Source organism: Diaphorina citri, unplaced genomic scaffold, assembly GCF_000475195.1.
Source record: "Diaphorina citri unplaced genomic scaffold, Diaci psyllid genome assembly version 1.1 scaffold114, whole genome shotgun sequence".
In the NCBI taxonomy this organism is placed as follows: domain Eukaryota; kingdom Metazoa; phylum Arthropoda; class Insecta; order Hemiptera; family Psyllidae; genus Diaphorina; species Diaphorina citri.
The window spans coordinates 129,793-143,767 of record NW_007377551.1 but is presented as its reverse complement, the minus strand read 5'-3'; the positions used below and the strand labels follow the sequence as shown (position 1 = coordinate 143,767).

The window sequence follows — 13,975 nt, the reverse complement described above, 5'->3', positions numbered from 1 at the left end:
CCCCTAGAGCATAAAAGGAATATCGCTGCCAAATTGCAGCTTGCTAGGTGTGGTGGTTCTCGAGATAGGGCGATCAGTGTGTGAAATGTGAATGAGTTCTCGTTCTTATAATATAAGATTTACTAGCTGAATTCCGTCGCTTCGCTCCGGAATCCCGCTAGTTCATCCCGAGGCATGGCCAAGCTTGTGGAAAAGGCATGGCCGAACTTGTATTTTTATCAAACTAAAAACATAAACGAAACTCAATATTAGGCGAGCGAGGAAAAGTTTTCTCTCCCTCAGTCTCTGCACTCTGTGTATTTCTTATGGTGATTTTAGCGATCAAAAATTGATCATATCTCAGGATCGGTTTAGATTTTCGCAAAATCCTTTCTTATTGCACACCTAGACCATAAAAGGAATATTCCTATCAAATTTCAGCTTTCTAGGTGTTGTGGTTCTGGAGATAGAGTGATCAGTGTGTGAAATGTGAATGAGTGAATGGATCTTGTTCTTCTTATATTATAAGAACGAGATCCATTCACTCATTCACATTTCATAGTTCACACACTGATCGTTCTATCTCGAGAACCACAACACCTAGAAAGCTTAAATTTGGTAGGAATATTCCTTTTATGGTCTGGGTGTGCAATAAGAAAGGATTTTGCGAAAATCTAAACCGGTCCTGAGATATGATCAATTTTTGATCGCTAAAATCACCATAAGAAATACACAGAGTGCAGAGACTGCGGGAGAGAAAACTTTTCCTCGCTCGCCTAATATTTGAGTTTCGTTTATGTTTTTAGTTTGATAACTACAAGTTCGGCCATGCCTTTTCCACAAATTTGGCCATGCCTCGGGATGAACTAGCGGGATTCCGGAGCGAAGCGACGGAATTCAGCTAGTCTAATAATAAAACCCAAACAAGGTATACACTTGTCTTGTAATTTTTCACGATGCCTAATTTGCACCACCAACCTTTCATTATTGATTTCGTTTCCTATCCTTTATAGTTTCTCTCATAACACAAATGCTGACAATTTTCTTTTCAGTGCAAAATTCATGGCATATGTGAAGAATGTTAACTAATTGGTAACTGAACTGAAAATTCACATAACTCTAATTCATTCTGTTTCTTCTCCATTTTAGCTTCTATTCTTTCTTTACCATATTCAAATTGAAACTAAATTTTAACCCATATTTTTCCCAACGACTTAAACCTGAAATTCAAATCAAGTGCAATTATTTACCATTTTTTTCTATGAAAGTGAAAAGTGAAGTGTTAAACTGATGCAAGGATTTTAAAGTGTCTTCTTCTTTTGGAACTAAATTCCAATTCATTTTTCTCTCTCATCATCTCATGTTAAGTATGATAAGTATTTTGGGCAGCAGCCCACTTGTATTTTGAATGTTGTTTATGTCTTGGGTCGATTCGTAGAAGATACCATGCAGGTCATTCTCAGACATCAGTCAGAAAATATCAGAATGATTGATGATAATATGAATCGAGATGCAAAAGTAGCAATGTAATATTCATAAACAGATGTCTTGGGTCCATTCGTAGAAGATACCATGCAGGTCATTCTCAGACATCAGTCAGAAAATATCAGAATGATTGATGATAATATGAACCGAGATGCAAAAGTAGCAATGTAATATTCATAAACAATATCATACTCCAAATTGTTAAAGCGGACATTCACAAGATAGCTAGACTTCAAAAAGCACGTCACACATGGGGATATTGGTAAATTTATCAAGTAAACTATAAATCCATTGGCCACAAATGAAAATGAAGGAAATGAAAAACAGTAGAACAAGAAGATATTATTTATTTAAATCCTGACAAATGTATACCCTGTTTTTTAGGCCGGTTGGCCCTTCGATCCTTCGAAGAACGACAATCTCGCGTGTTGCCTTACGGTTCTAATTTATTTTATTATTTTTTATCGCTCATTTTTTATTACTTGCTTTTTTTAAGATAACTATTTTTAACATTTTTCATAGAATGTTTTAGGAATACTTTTGAGAACATTAAAATTTAGACAAGGTTTTACTGACATGGGTACCAAAAAAATACACATGTACATAGGTTATACCAAACTGCTTCGTCTACCATGTAGATATGCTGCCATTATTTTTGTACAAAAGTGTATAATATACTGAGGCATCCGCATCCATCATCCATCCAGATGTCCCAAAGTGTATGTGTTATTATTTTAGGAAACAAGTTTAGTGTAGGTAAAAATTTCAATGAAAATAGTTGATTATCCCACAAAATTTAGGTATATCTATTATTTATTTAGCAATCCCATTTGACACCAAAACTGCTAAATTGACTGCATGGCCAGCAAGTCTCAAAACCCCAAGTTTGCCTTTTAAAAAATTAAAAAAAAAAATATCTGCATATAAAAAATCTTTTTTCGAAGATTTTAATCCCTAACAAACTTATTTTTTTGCAAATTTTGGTAATAAAAAATAAATAAAATTTTCTCTATCTCCCTCTTTAGTCCTGCAGCACTACTATCAGGTATAAAATCAAAGATATTAATGTTCCCTTAAATCCCTTATATCATCATTAGAGGACTGAACAGGAAAAGCTTTGGGGAATCAGCCAAGATAAAGAAAATGTAACTTTTATGATCATTGACGTATATTTTCGTCCTTTTCCATTCATCCTGCATGGTTATATCCGGATATATTGCTTCCTTTTCTAGTATACTTAATGTAGTTAGTGTAGTTACAGTTCCATGTGTTGTGTATTCGTCTGGATATATATCTATTGACTTTCATTCAAAGAATTCAATGAAAGTTTGTGAAAACTGCAAAGAATTCTGACCGTCCATGTTGTAGGAATGGATGAAAAGCTGAACAACTAGCTTAGCATGTTCCTTAATATTTTCCTCGATGTTTTCAAACAATTCCATGACTCCAGTGAGTTTCCGCTTGGAAAGGCTGGTAGACATTTTTGATAGTCATTATACAGGCTCATCTAGACACAATAGAGTCTCAATACTATGAATTATGAATCGAAACTGATTACGAGGTTAAATTACCTATTCAGAACACTCTACAATCGCATATTAGTGTCTTAGTATATGTTCTAGCAGACAACAATCATATTGAGCATGTAGTGAACACAAATATTGTCACATACTGACCAGCTCTGGCTACAATATTATCTGTAGACAATGGGAAAATCAGTCCCGTTACTAAGGTGGAGAATATTGGGGCAAAAAAAGAACCTCATTTTACAGACCAGCTTTTCAATATTGATAATTTAACAAAAATTCAAAGTAATAATGTTAATACACATGACCTTCTAGCAATACACTTTCGGTCAAGTTGGAGTTTTCCCAAACACTGACGTAGATAAATAAATAGATGAAGTTATTATAAAAAAATATACATAACAAATAATTTATTACGAACCCTCTTGTCTAGTTTCGCCGACTAAACAAAAATTTAAAATTGCGAGGAATCTATTTGAAACTTGTGGTCTTCTTGTCTAGTTTCGCCGACTAAACAAAAATTTAAAATTGCGAGGAATCTATTTGAAACTTGTGGTCTTTTTTTCCTTGTGAGCGAAAACCAGTTTTTACTGACGTAATACTCATTATAAGTTTGAAAGAAAATTTTATACTGAGGTACCTTTTGAAATAACTATCTAATAACAAAACCCAAACAAGGTATACACTAACTTGTCTTGTAATTTTTCACGATGCCTAATTTGCACCACCAACCTTTCATTGTTGATTTCGATTCTTCTTTATATGCTGACAATTTTCTTTTCTATGCAAAATTCATGGCATATGTGAAGAATGTTAACTAATTGGTAACTGAACTGAAAATTCACAAAACTCTAATTCATTCTGTTTCTTCTCCATTTTAGCTTCTATTCTTTCTTTACCATATTCAAATTGAAACTAAATTTTAACCCATATTTTTCCCAACGACTTAAACCTGAAATTTAAATCAAGTGCAATTATTTACCATTTATTTCTATGAAAGTGAAAAGTGAAGTGTTAAACTGATGCAAGTATTTTAAAGTGTCTTCTTTTGGAACTGCAACTTTTATATGTGGAACTAAATACACGCCATCGGTATTGTCTACCAGCAGTCCTACATGTTCTTTATGTAGTGTTGCTTTGCGTTCTGGATCTCCATGTGGATCTCCAATTTCTTCTCATCAGCATTCATGTAGATCTCTAATCGTTCCTCCTTGGTTCGTTTGGATCCCCAATGTCAATGTCTACCTTGGAATGTGCCCCTCACTCGTCTCTCTCATCCAACTCCAACGCCGCTGCTGCCTCCTCTTCCGCCCTGAATTCCTTCTCCATCTCCTGCTCCTCGTCCTCATTTGACGATGTCCTCTCACCCCATTCCTCTTCACTGCCTTCCCTCTCCCCTCCACTCTCCGCCAATAACAATAACAACAATAGTCTGTCCAGTCATTACTACTTGGATTACCAGAGTCCTCAGTCGTACCTTCACAACCAGATCTCAACCCAGTCCTCCACCTCCAGCATCCACCATGATGAATCGTAAGTTTGAAACTTTACCAGAATGTGGGAACTAATGTAATGGGTTGGATTTTGTTAACCGTAATCGATTAAAACATTTCGCCCCAAACCAAAATTTAATTATAATGGAGACTAGGATATTTCAATTATTGCTTGCAACACAGGACATGGTGCTTGCCAAAGACACTAGAGAGCTCGAGACTGACTTCTTTACAACCTCGGCAACTATTGCCAAAGAGAAAAGGAGAGGCTGTCATGACAATCTCACTATTCCTGGGGAAAAGCTTGAAAAGAGGGATAGTTGGTGCCAAGACTAGTGTCAGATATATTCCTCTTTCTTTTGGAATTATTAACACGGCTGTTGTGCCAAAAGTAGTGACCGCAAGTATATTCAAGGTTGAATAAAGCCTTATTTGATAAAATAATCGCTTTATCAGCTAGAATCTAGATATACCCTACTCCCTTGAGATGCCAACGTAGATAATGAAAATGTAATGAATACCTTCAGAAACTGTTAAGGATTAAATAGAATTCTACCTTCCTAATTTACTGAGGTACCATAGTCATGAAAATGTAATGAATACCTTCAGAAACTGTTAAGGATTAAATAGAATTCTACCTTCCTAATTTACTGAGGTACCATAGTCATTTTTTTCCAGTCATTAAGTAAACTCCATTTAACTTGCTTGATCTCGGATTAAACTAAATAGCTGAGCATTATTTTTCAGTTAAAAGCGAAGGTTTTTTCGTTTCTGTAAACGTAAAAATAATGGAGAATGCTATTATTTGAATTAGAAGTACGATTTATTGAAGCAATTTAGAGATTTAGCAGAGCTACATTGCAAGCACAATTTCAATTTAATCCTACGTTTTCCTGGTTATCAAAGCTCCGACAGAAATGCTTACCATTTTACCGAGAGTCGTTTTCAGACGTCTCACCAGGATCCATCTACCTTGGGGGTTATCATTGTGATACCAGTATTGGCTATGCCCCTCTTCTGATCTTGTTTAATTACCAAGTACATTGTATATTTCTTAACAATCAGCTCTTTTGTCTCACAAAACATATATCTTAATGAACCACTCTGACTCTTCATCAAGCTTCTATCTACTAACAATTCGAATCTTGAATTCTTGTTCAATGTCCAAGTATTACCAGACAAGGCACTCTAAGGAGTCGACATTAGTAGCATTAGTTAATGAACAAACCTTGTCAACTCCTATCTTCAACAAAAACTCGACAAAAAAGGAAAGAAAAGCCAGAAAACCTTTCTCAATGTGAAACTACAAAGCACCTCATGTGACAGTTCTCATTAACCTAATTGTGTTTGAGAAGTTAGCATGTTGAGAGGAAACTATGTCAAACTTTACCTGCCTGAACTTTGTTACCTGTGACGTCAGAAAGTTTCTTTTATTGCCTTCTTGTTCTACTGTTTTTCATTTCCTTCATTTTCATTTGTGGCCAATGGATTTATAGTTTACTTGATAAATTTACCAATATCCCCATGTGTGACGTGCTTTTTGAAGTCTAGCTATCTTGTGAATGTCCGCTTTAACAATTTGGAGTATGATATTGTTTATGAATATTACATTGCTACTTTTGCATCTCGGTTCATATTATCATCAATCATTCTGATATTTTCTGACTGATGTCTGAGAATGACCTGCATGGTATCTTCTACGAATGGACCCAAGACATTTTCAAAAAGTAACATGTGTGGTACAAAAATTACGCCATAACCAAGATCTTGGCACTACTCTGCTACTCTCAACATTCCAATGCGATTCCAGTACCCTACTGCACAAGCACAATCCATCAAAAACTTTTTCCATTTACAGCGAAACGTTACAGTGCCGTAAAGAAAAGCTTCTAATCTGTCTGTCAGTGTGAGTTTATAGTTTGCACTTTTTGTAATAAGTCAGCTGTGTCTGCCACCCACTTGAAGTTTACAGTGTTAATGACTTTCCAAAGCATCCTTGCTTTCTGTTCAAATAATATAAACTTTTCCTATTTCTATAGTATACAAAGTACCTACACACAAAAGCTATCGATTTTTCTCCTTGCTTACGTTCTATGTTACAATGACCTACATATGGTTGTTCTTAGCCGGTTGCGACGTGAAGGGGCCATGCTTTTGTTTGTTGCGGGGGGAAATGGGGGTACATTTATTCCCCTCAAAGTTACTTTCTTCCTATTGCCATTTCATTTTTCATTTCTTCCTATTATTACAATGGCTATTTGAGGTGTTCTGCTTTCTTATTGTGAACTTGCGAGGCATTTCTTTTATTATTGTTATGATTACTTTTTATTTTTATATTTTAATGTCAGGTTCATACTGGATTTGAAGAATCTGTAACTCAAATTCCAATAGAAAAGCTTTAGGCAAACTTGGCAAATTTCAGAAATTCTACCTCCTTGCTTACGTTCTATGTTACAATGACCTACATATGGTTGTTCTTAGCCGGTTGCGACGTGAAGGGGCCATGCTTTTGTTTGTTGTGGGGGAAATGGGGGTACATTTATTCCCCTCAAAGTTACTTTCTTCCTATTGCCATTTCATTTTTCATTTCTTCCTATTGTTACAATGGCTGTTTGAGGTGTTCTGCTTTCTGATTGTGAACTTGCGAGGCATTTCTTTTATTAATGTTATGATTACTTTTTATATTTTAATGTCAGGTTCATACTGAATTTGAAGAATCTCTAACTCAAATTCTAATAGAAAAGCTTCAGGCAAACTTGGCAAATTTCAGAAATTCTAAATAAAGAACATAATAAAGTTATGGGGCTCCCAAATTTGGATTTCCCAGAACCTTTCAATGGGTTCCAATTCCAATTCATTTTTCTCTCTCATCATCTCGTGTTAAGTATGATAAGTATTTTGGGCAGCAGCCCACTTGTATTTTGAATGTTGTTCATCTTAACATTGACCCAGTTCCTATCTTTTCGACCTGGTCGAATTTCGAATTGTGTTGGGGGCAGAGGAGTCGAATGTTAGTGTTTTAATTTTCAAGATTGTTTTGGGATATGGCGGGTTTTTATGTTGTGCAATATATTGATGGAGGAGTCGAATGTTAGTGTTTTAATTTTCAAGATTGTTTTGGGATATGGCGGGTTTTTATGTTGTGCAATATATTGATGGATTTTTTTTTTCACTGTCTTCTCGTCTTTACTTACATGTGGTTTATGTTGTGTAGGCTGACGGCATTGCCTAGTGGACAACACGGGTGTTCTCTTGGTGAGAGCTGGGCATATTTGGTGAAGTTTTTGGAGAATTTAATATTGTTTTCATTGGATTTATCTGGAAGTCAAATTGTTTAAGGATAAACATCAGCAACAACTACAAAATATGATTTCCTACTCATCTGTTTATGGAAATAACGCCAGGTAATTTAAATTTACATTTCTGGTAATTGTTTTCTGTTATTACTGTGCTCAACTGCTTCTCTTTCTCTATCATTACAACTGTTGCTCTCTCACTCTCTTGTACTTACTGGTAAATATTGAACATCTATTTTTGCCTCTCCATCGAATAGTAGAATATTACGCAATTCACTTGAAGAAAGATAATAATATAAAATGCAAATTTACTTCTCAATTCTCTATCTTTCTTTTCAAATAGCTCTCTCTCTCTCTTTCTCTCTCTCCACGGATTGTTCAAATAATAAGTATGTTCTACTTTAAATATCTCTCTCTCTCTCTCTCTCTCTCTCTCTCTCTCTCTCTCTCTCTCTCTCTCTCCACGGATTGTTCAAATAATAAGTATGTTCTACAGCAAAACATCTTACCTCCAGGTACAGAAGTAGACAGGGCCTTGACAAAGTGGTGGTGATCTGGAAAAGTTTTTGAAGTGAAAATGTGTCCAGCAATTCTGGAGCATCTCTGAATTACATTACTTCCCTTCCTATAGGATAAGAAAAGTAAAAATGGCATCCGAAATAATTCTGTCGCCATCTTTGAAGATAGTTTTATGGAAGTTGCCAAGTTAAACCTGTAAATAGTCCTAAATAGTTTCAATACTGCCTAAGTGCCTACTAAATGTTTCATATTTCAACTTGCTAGAGTGGCTAGTTATTTATGTACTTATCAACAAAATGTGTATACAAGAGTCCCAATTTGCTACAACATAGAATTGCCCCTGTTATGAGAACCTCCCGTATATCTTTACCACTGCCTTGTTCCATGTTCGCTGCCATTGTGAATTCGACATGTTGCCTAATACATTATGTACTCCTAAAATAGTCCTAAATAGTTTCAATACTGCCTAAGTGCCTACTAAATGTTTCATATTTCAACTTGCTAGAGTGGCTAGTTATTTATGTACCTACTTATCAACAAAATGTGTTGTATACCAGAGTCTCAATTTGATACAACATAGAATTGCCCCTGTTATGAGAACCTCCCGTATATATTTACCACTGCCTTGTTCCATGTTCGCTGCCATTGTGAATTCGACATGTTGCCTAATACATTATGTACTCCTATACGAGTATCTCTCATTCTACCGAATGCCTAGCCTAGCCGACTCAGCTGTAGTCGAAGTGAACTTGAATATTTCAAGTGTGCCTATATCTCTCATTCTACCGAATGCCTAGCCTAGCCGACTCAGCTGTAGTCGAAGTGAACTTGAATATTTCAAGTGTGCAGGCACTCAGGCACTCTCGGATAAGACCTAACGAATGGCACAACTCCTGTGATATAGCGACCGTGTCACCCTGACCCACTAAACTGAGCACGATCAACTGGCAACACTGTAAACCTGACTGTATCTTGCCTGTGCCGTCAGAGATTGACGATCAATTTGAGGATCGGGAGGGGGGCGAGGCCGGTATTTGCCGGTTGCGGTTTTCGTGTATTCCTTACTTGATTTGTTTCGTTTAATTACTGAGAGGTGAGTGTTGGGGAAGAGTTGAAATTGCACACCAACTCAGAAAACGAGTGAGAGATTTCTGTAGCTAGAGACGAGTGCCGATAATTTGGACAAGGAAAGCCATTAACAAATGCTTTATCTGAGTCGAAGGCGTAAGGAAAAATTGGTGAATATTATTGCAACCTCCCAGTGTGTCAAAAAAACTACCCATTTTAAACGGGATTTCCTAAAGTGGCAAGCCTTAAGATTACAAGAATAACGGTACTTACCTATATTTGTGTTTTTGAGGTTACTTTTTTTACACTTTTTCCTTGTCTTTGTTCTTTTGTACATTAGCCAAGAACCTTTCCAGATCCGAGCTCGTATTTTTGAAATATTTAAAAAGTCATAATGCCTGTTGATTTTGCACATCCAGATAAGACTAAAAAGGGTCACATCTGGTTTTATTCGACTAAGACCTTGTCTAGATGGTTTTCAAGTATACATAATATAAATGTTCCAAGTTCAATCTCGTCGGGTGGGTGTATTTCTGTTTCCGCCGACTTCCAACTCTGGGACATCTTCCAGCTTATCGCGTCATTTCTGCCTGAGTGGGGTTCCTCTACTTCATTTCCCTCCAGGTTCGGTTGCCAAAAACCATTGCCTCCCGATTCATTTTGTCTCCTACAATCTAATCTCAAAACATTTCATGTACAAACTGGCGAAACAGAGCTCTGGTTGTACGTTTTCGGAGTTGTGTTCACTGTTGTTTTTATTTCTGTGTGTAACTGTGTACAAGAGCAATGACGTTCTGTCTGCCAAATTTCGAGTCGGAAAACTTGGCAAAACGAGGGGTTTGTTCTACTAACCCTAGCAGACTTACCTTCTTTGAAGATAAAAGGACGGACTAAAAAGCTGGAAAATGACCTTTCTTATTTGTTGTCAAAGGATGGTTGGTCAATGAGGAGCCATGTCCCATCGTGGACTTCAAAAGATTGGTTCTTTTTTCGGAGTTGTGTTCACTGTTGTTTTTATTTCTGTGTGTAACTGTGTACAAGAGCAATGACGTTCTGTCTGCCAAATTTCGAGTCGAAAAACTTGGCAAAACGAGGGGTTTGTTCTACTAACCCTAGCAGACTTGTCTTCTTTGAAGATAAAAAGCTGGAAAAAATTGATCTTTCTTATTTGTTGTCAAAGGATGGTTGGTCAATGAGGAGCCATGTCCCATCGTGGACTTCAAAAGATTGGTAGATTGGTTCTTGAATCTTTTTTGTTCCATGGACTTTTTTGTTCAGCTTTTTATAAAGAATTTATTGAAGAGAGTGCTTCCTTGATGTTTCTAGGATTTCCTCCAAATACAACTTGTTATTGATGATCCAGCCCTCGGTCTTCGTTAGTGTATTTTTTTTTTCATTAAGATGTATCCATCTTGTATTTTCGTCTTCTTCTTTTTCTCTGATTCAATCAAAACCGCAGACCCGTGTTCTGTTCTGGAGAACAACCATTGCGTTCTCTTTGTACCTTGGTACCAAGCGATTAGCCTCTTCTCTGCCAGTGAATCCCTTGAAGAACTCTGGAGCATTCGTGTCCGGAATTGAAACTGAAGGAACGTCCCTTGAATTCCTAATGGATGCCTCAATCTCTCAATTGGACAGGACCACTACTACACTCTTATCACGTCACGTGAGCTGATGTGACGTGAGGGCAGTGTGGCTATCATGAAAGAAATCACCTACAATACTATGGGGAAACTTTAAACTACATCTTTCTGACTTCACGAGACGTCATATCGTGATGTCATTGGACATTGGAAGAGAACTGTTTCTCCTTGACTATTTGGTCTAGGTTCGAAGAGGTTCGATTAGGTATTCTGCTATGACCTACCCGTTCTACAGACATCTCAGACTTACGTAATTCGCCTGAATTAGTATCCGTCTGCTAACCAATACTGCTTGGTTGTTCCTATATCTTGTTCCTTTACTATTCGAGTAGTCTGTTGGTTCTAGCAACTTGAATATCCCAGTAGTCCCTAGCAGCAACTACGTTAGGTTGTAGGAAGTACCCAGTATAGGCTATCTACTATTCGACTATCTCTGATAATTTGTTGGGTTGAGATAGCCGGTTATCAATAGTAAAATATTAATGTCTGTACAAGTTTACACTATACACTACTGTTGTAGTCACATAGGTATGAACTAACCTTACGTTTGTAATTGAGTAGGAGTGTAGGTAACATTAGTAGCTGAATAGATGTTATAATCGGATCTGGTTTGAGAACCAGTAGAACCCTGTGGGAATTCGCTACAATCGCCATGTTTGTGAATTTGGAGTGAAAATTTGTGTGTTCTGTTCACATTGAATTGTGTTTTGGGACTACATATTGTGTGCAAAAGTGCTGATTGAAATTCTGACAGGAACGGAGTTGGTAAATCGTCGCCTTGCTGTATTTTTGAATTTAATTCAGAGTCCAAAATTCAAGAAACCGAGGTGCAATTCTGTCTCTTTGTGAAGGGTTAGAAAAACTTAAAAACGCCCTATTAACCTTACTTACTAAAGAGTTGTGAATTCGAGCTCGATGATGCTTCAACTAAACAAGCTACCATTTATTCACTCTGATCTTAATAATAATCCATGATATAATTCACGTTATTAGGAATGGATATTGATGTGGGCTGGGAGGCAGGTGCATAGGGAACGCTATTAGTGGAAGTTTTTTTTTTGCCAATCTAGAAAAATACCCCCTAATGAGGAGTTGTTGGCTCATGGCAGGAAAATGGTTGTGTATAGTAAACAGTTTGGATATGAATAATGAGTGGAATATTCAACTAACAAGCTCCTGATTAACACAATTTATACGAAGATACATACATAGTTAATGATCAAAGGTTCAGGATAGTAGCACAAAATAGCTATCAAACTTCCTCGAATATGGGGTTATTCCCAAATCCACACTTTTCTTTCATAACTTTTCGAAGGCCTAAAAATGTAAAAAATAAACCCGACATAAAAACATGCTACCAACGTTACCCTGAAACAACAACGTTTCCCCGAATACTCAATCCATATCCATGCCATTTGCTCTGCCTCTGCAGCAAGAGCTTTAACATGAAAAATTTGAATGTATTTCTCCTAGCTTGGCCATAAAAAAAAAATCTCCAAGATAAAATTAAGTATCCAGTTTGGTTGTTGTTTTTTAATGAGCCCCGGGTATAAGGTGCTTGTAAAATGTCAGTGTTTTAGAATGTTTAGCCAATGCTGGTCAAGATGTGTTGCTCTTTCACACCACATACGTTTCTTGCTAGTGTCGGGACATTGATTTTACTCACTAATGTGGTTTACCAAATTCTCGGTGGGTGATTTCGATTGGTTCTTCCATCTGCTCACTGTAAATACTGCCACTGCGATCAATCATTTCCCAACCATTGTCAGTTTACAAAGACGAATTGAGTTGTTTGAAGTCCATTACATTTTGACAAGTACGACTCCACATGAGCTGTAAGATTTCTCAAAAGTGCCATTATCAAAAGGTTCTCTATATCAAGAAACCTCAATTGAAAGACTATGCCCAATACCAATACGGCACTTGTACACAATACACAAATTCTCGGTGGGTGATTTCGATTGGTTCTTCCATCTGCTCACTGTAAATACTGCCACTGCGATCAATCATTTCCCAACCATTGTCGGTTACAAAGACGAATTGAGTTGTTTGAAGTCCATTAGATTTTGACAAGTAGGACTCCACATGAGCTGTAAGATTTCTCAAAAGTGCCAAAGGTTCTCTATATCAAGACACCTCAGTTGAAAGACTATTCCAAAAACCAAGACGGCACTTTACACAATATACGAGGGATAATAAAAGTGAAAATAGTGTCTGGTGTAACCAATCCGTCAATCCCCCACTTCCCCTGGTACCAAAACTATTATTCAAGCGATCCCAAATATTACCAAACCCAATATATTGTGAACCTATCATAAACTGAAAATGAAAATCATGCTGGAAGATCAGGTACTTGCATTGGCAGCGGCTTTGTTTGAACCATGGCTGATACCTCTTCAGTCTGGTTCTGTCCAAATGAGGAATCACTTGATGATCATCAGGACACTTTCAATACACGACAAATAAGATCACCAGATAAATCAGTTCTTCGGTAGGTATTCAGAGTGCCAAATAATCCAAGGAGAACTTGAATTCGGGTAGATAAGTAGATATCCACAGTCATATTGCCTACTTAACTTGGTAGTCTTAATACCTTGAGATTAAAGTATTACACAAATTAAACAACTTTACTGTGCCTATCTGGCAGTAACTAGCGCCAATGAAGTTGACAAGAAAGAAAACTGAAGACAGAACTTGTTGGAAAGGCCCAGTGGATCAACAGGCCATAAAATATGGAATTATTTTCGATATCATGTACATAAATAATACAAGTAACGAGTATCCATTTTCGTTAATCGTTAAGCGATACTCGTAAATCCCTAAACGTCTGAAATGAGAAAATAGAAGGATCGAACAGGTCAAATACACAAATGCATTTTTCTTTTGTGTAGAAGAGGTACAAGAAATAATTTCTATTTTTTTTTCCATAGGAGTTTTTGTGTATAAACATCAAATCGATTTGTCAT

General features: G+C 36.7%; 1 protein-coding gene and 1 long non-coding RNA gene across 2 annotated transcripts in view; both read left to right on the top strand.

Moving 5' to 3' along the window:
• The window catches only part of LOC113465483, a 3,890-nt gene extending 2,697 nt beyond the window's left edge, over positions 1 to 1,193 (top strand). The window contains exon 2 of the long non-coding RNA XR_003390185.1: positions 993 to 1,193. This is a non-coding gene — a long non-coding RNA (uncharacterized LOC113465483). The remainder of the gene's footprint in view (positions 1 to 992) is intronic.
• A 2,571-nt stretch (positions 1,194 to 3,764) lies between these two features.
• The window catches only part of LOC103524685, an 82,781-nt gene continuing 72,570 nt past the window's right edge, over positions 3,765 to 13,975 (top strand). The window contains exon 1 of the mRNA XM_026820023.1: positions 3,765 to 4,523. Within this exon, the coding sequence (XP_026675824.1) occupies positions 4,222 to 4,523 (302 nt within the window). The 5' untranslated portion in view covers positions 3,765 to 4,221. The remainder of the gene's footprint in view (positions 4,524 to 13,975) is intronic.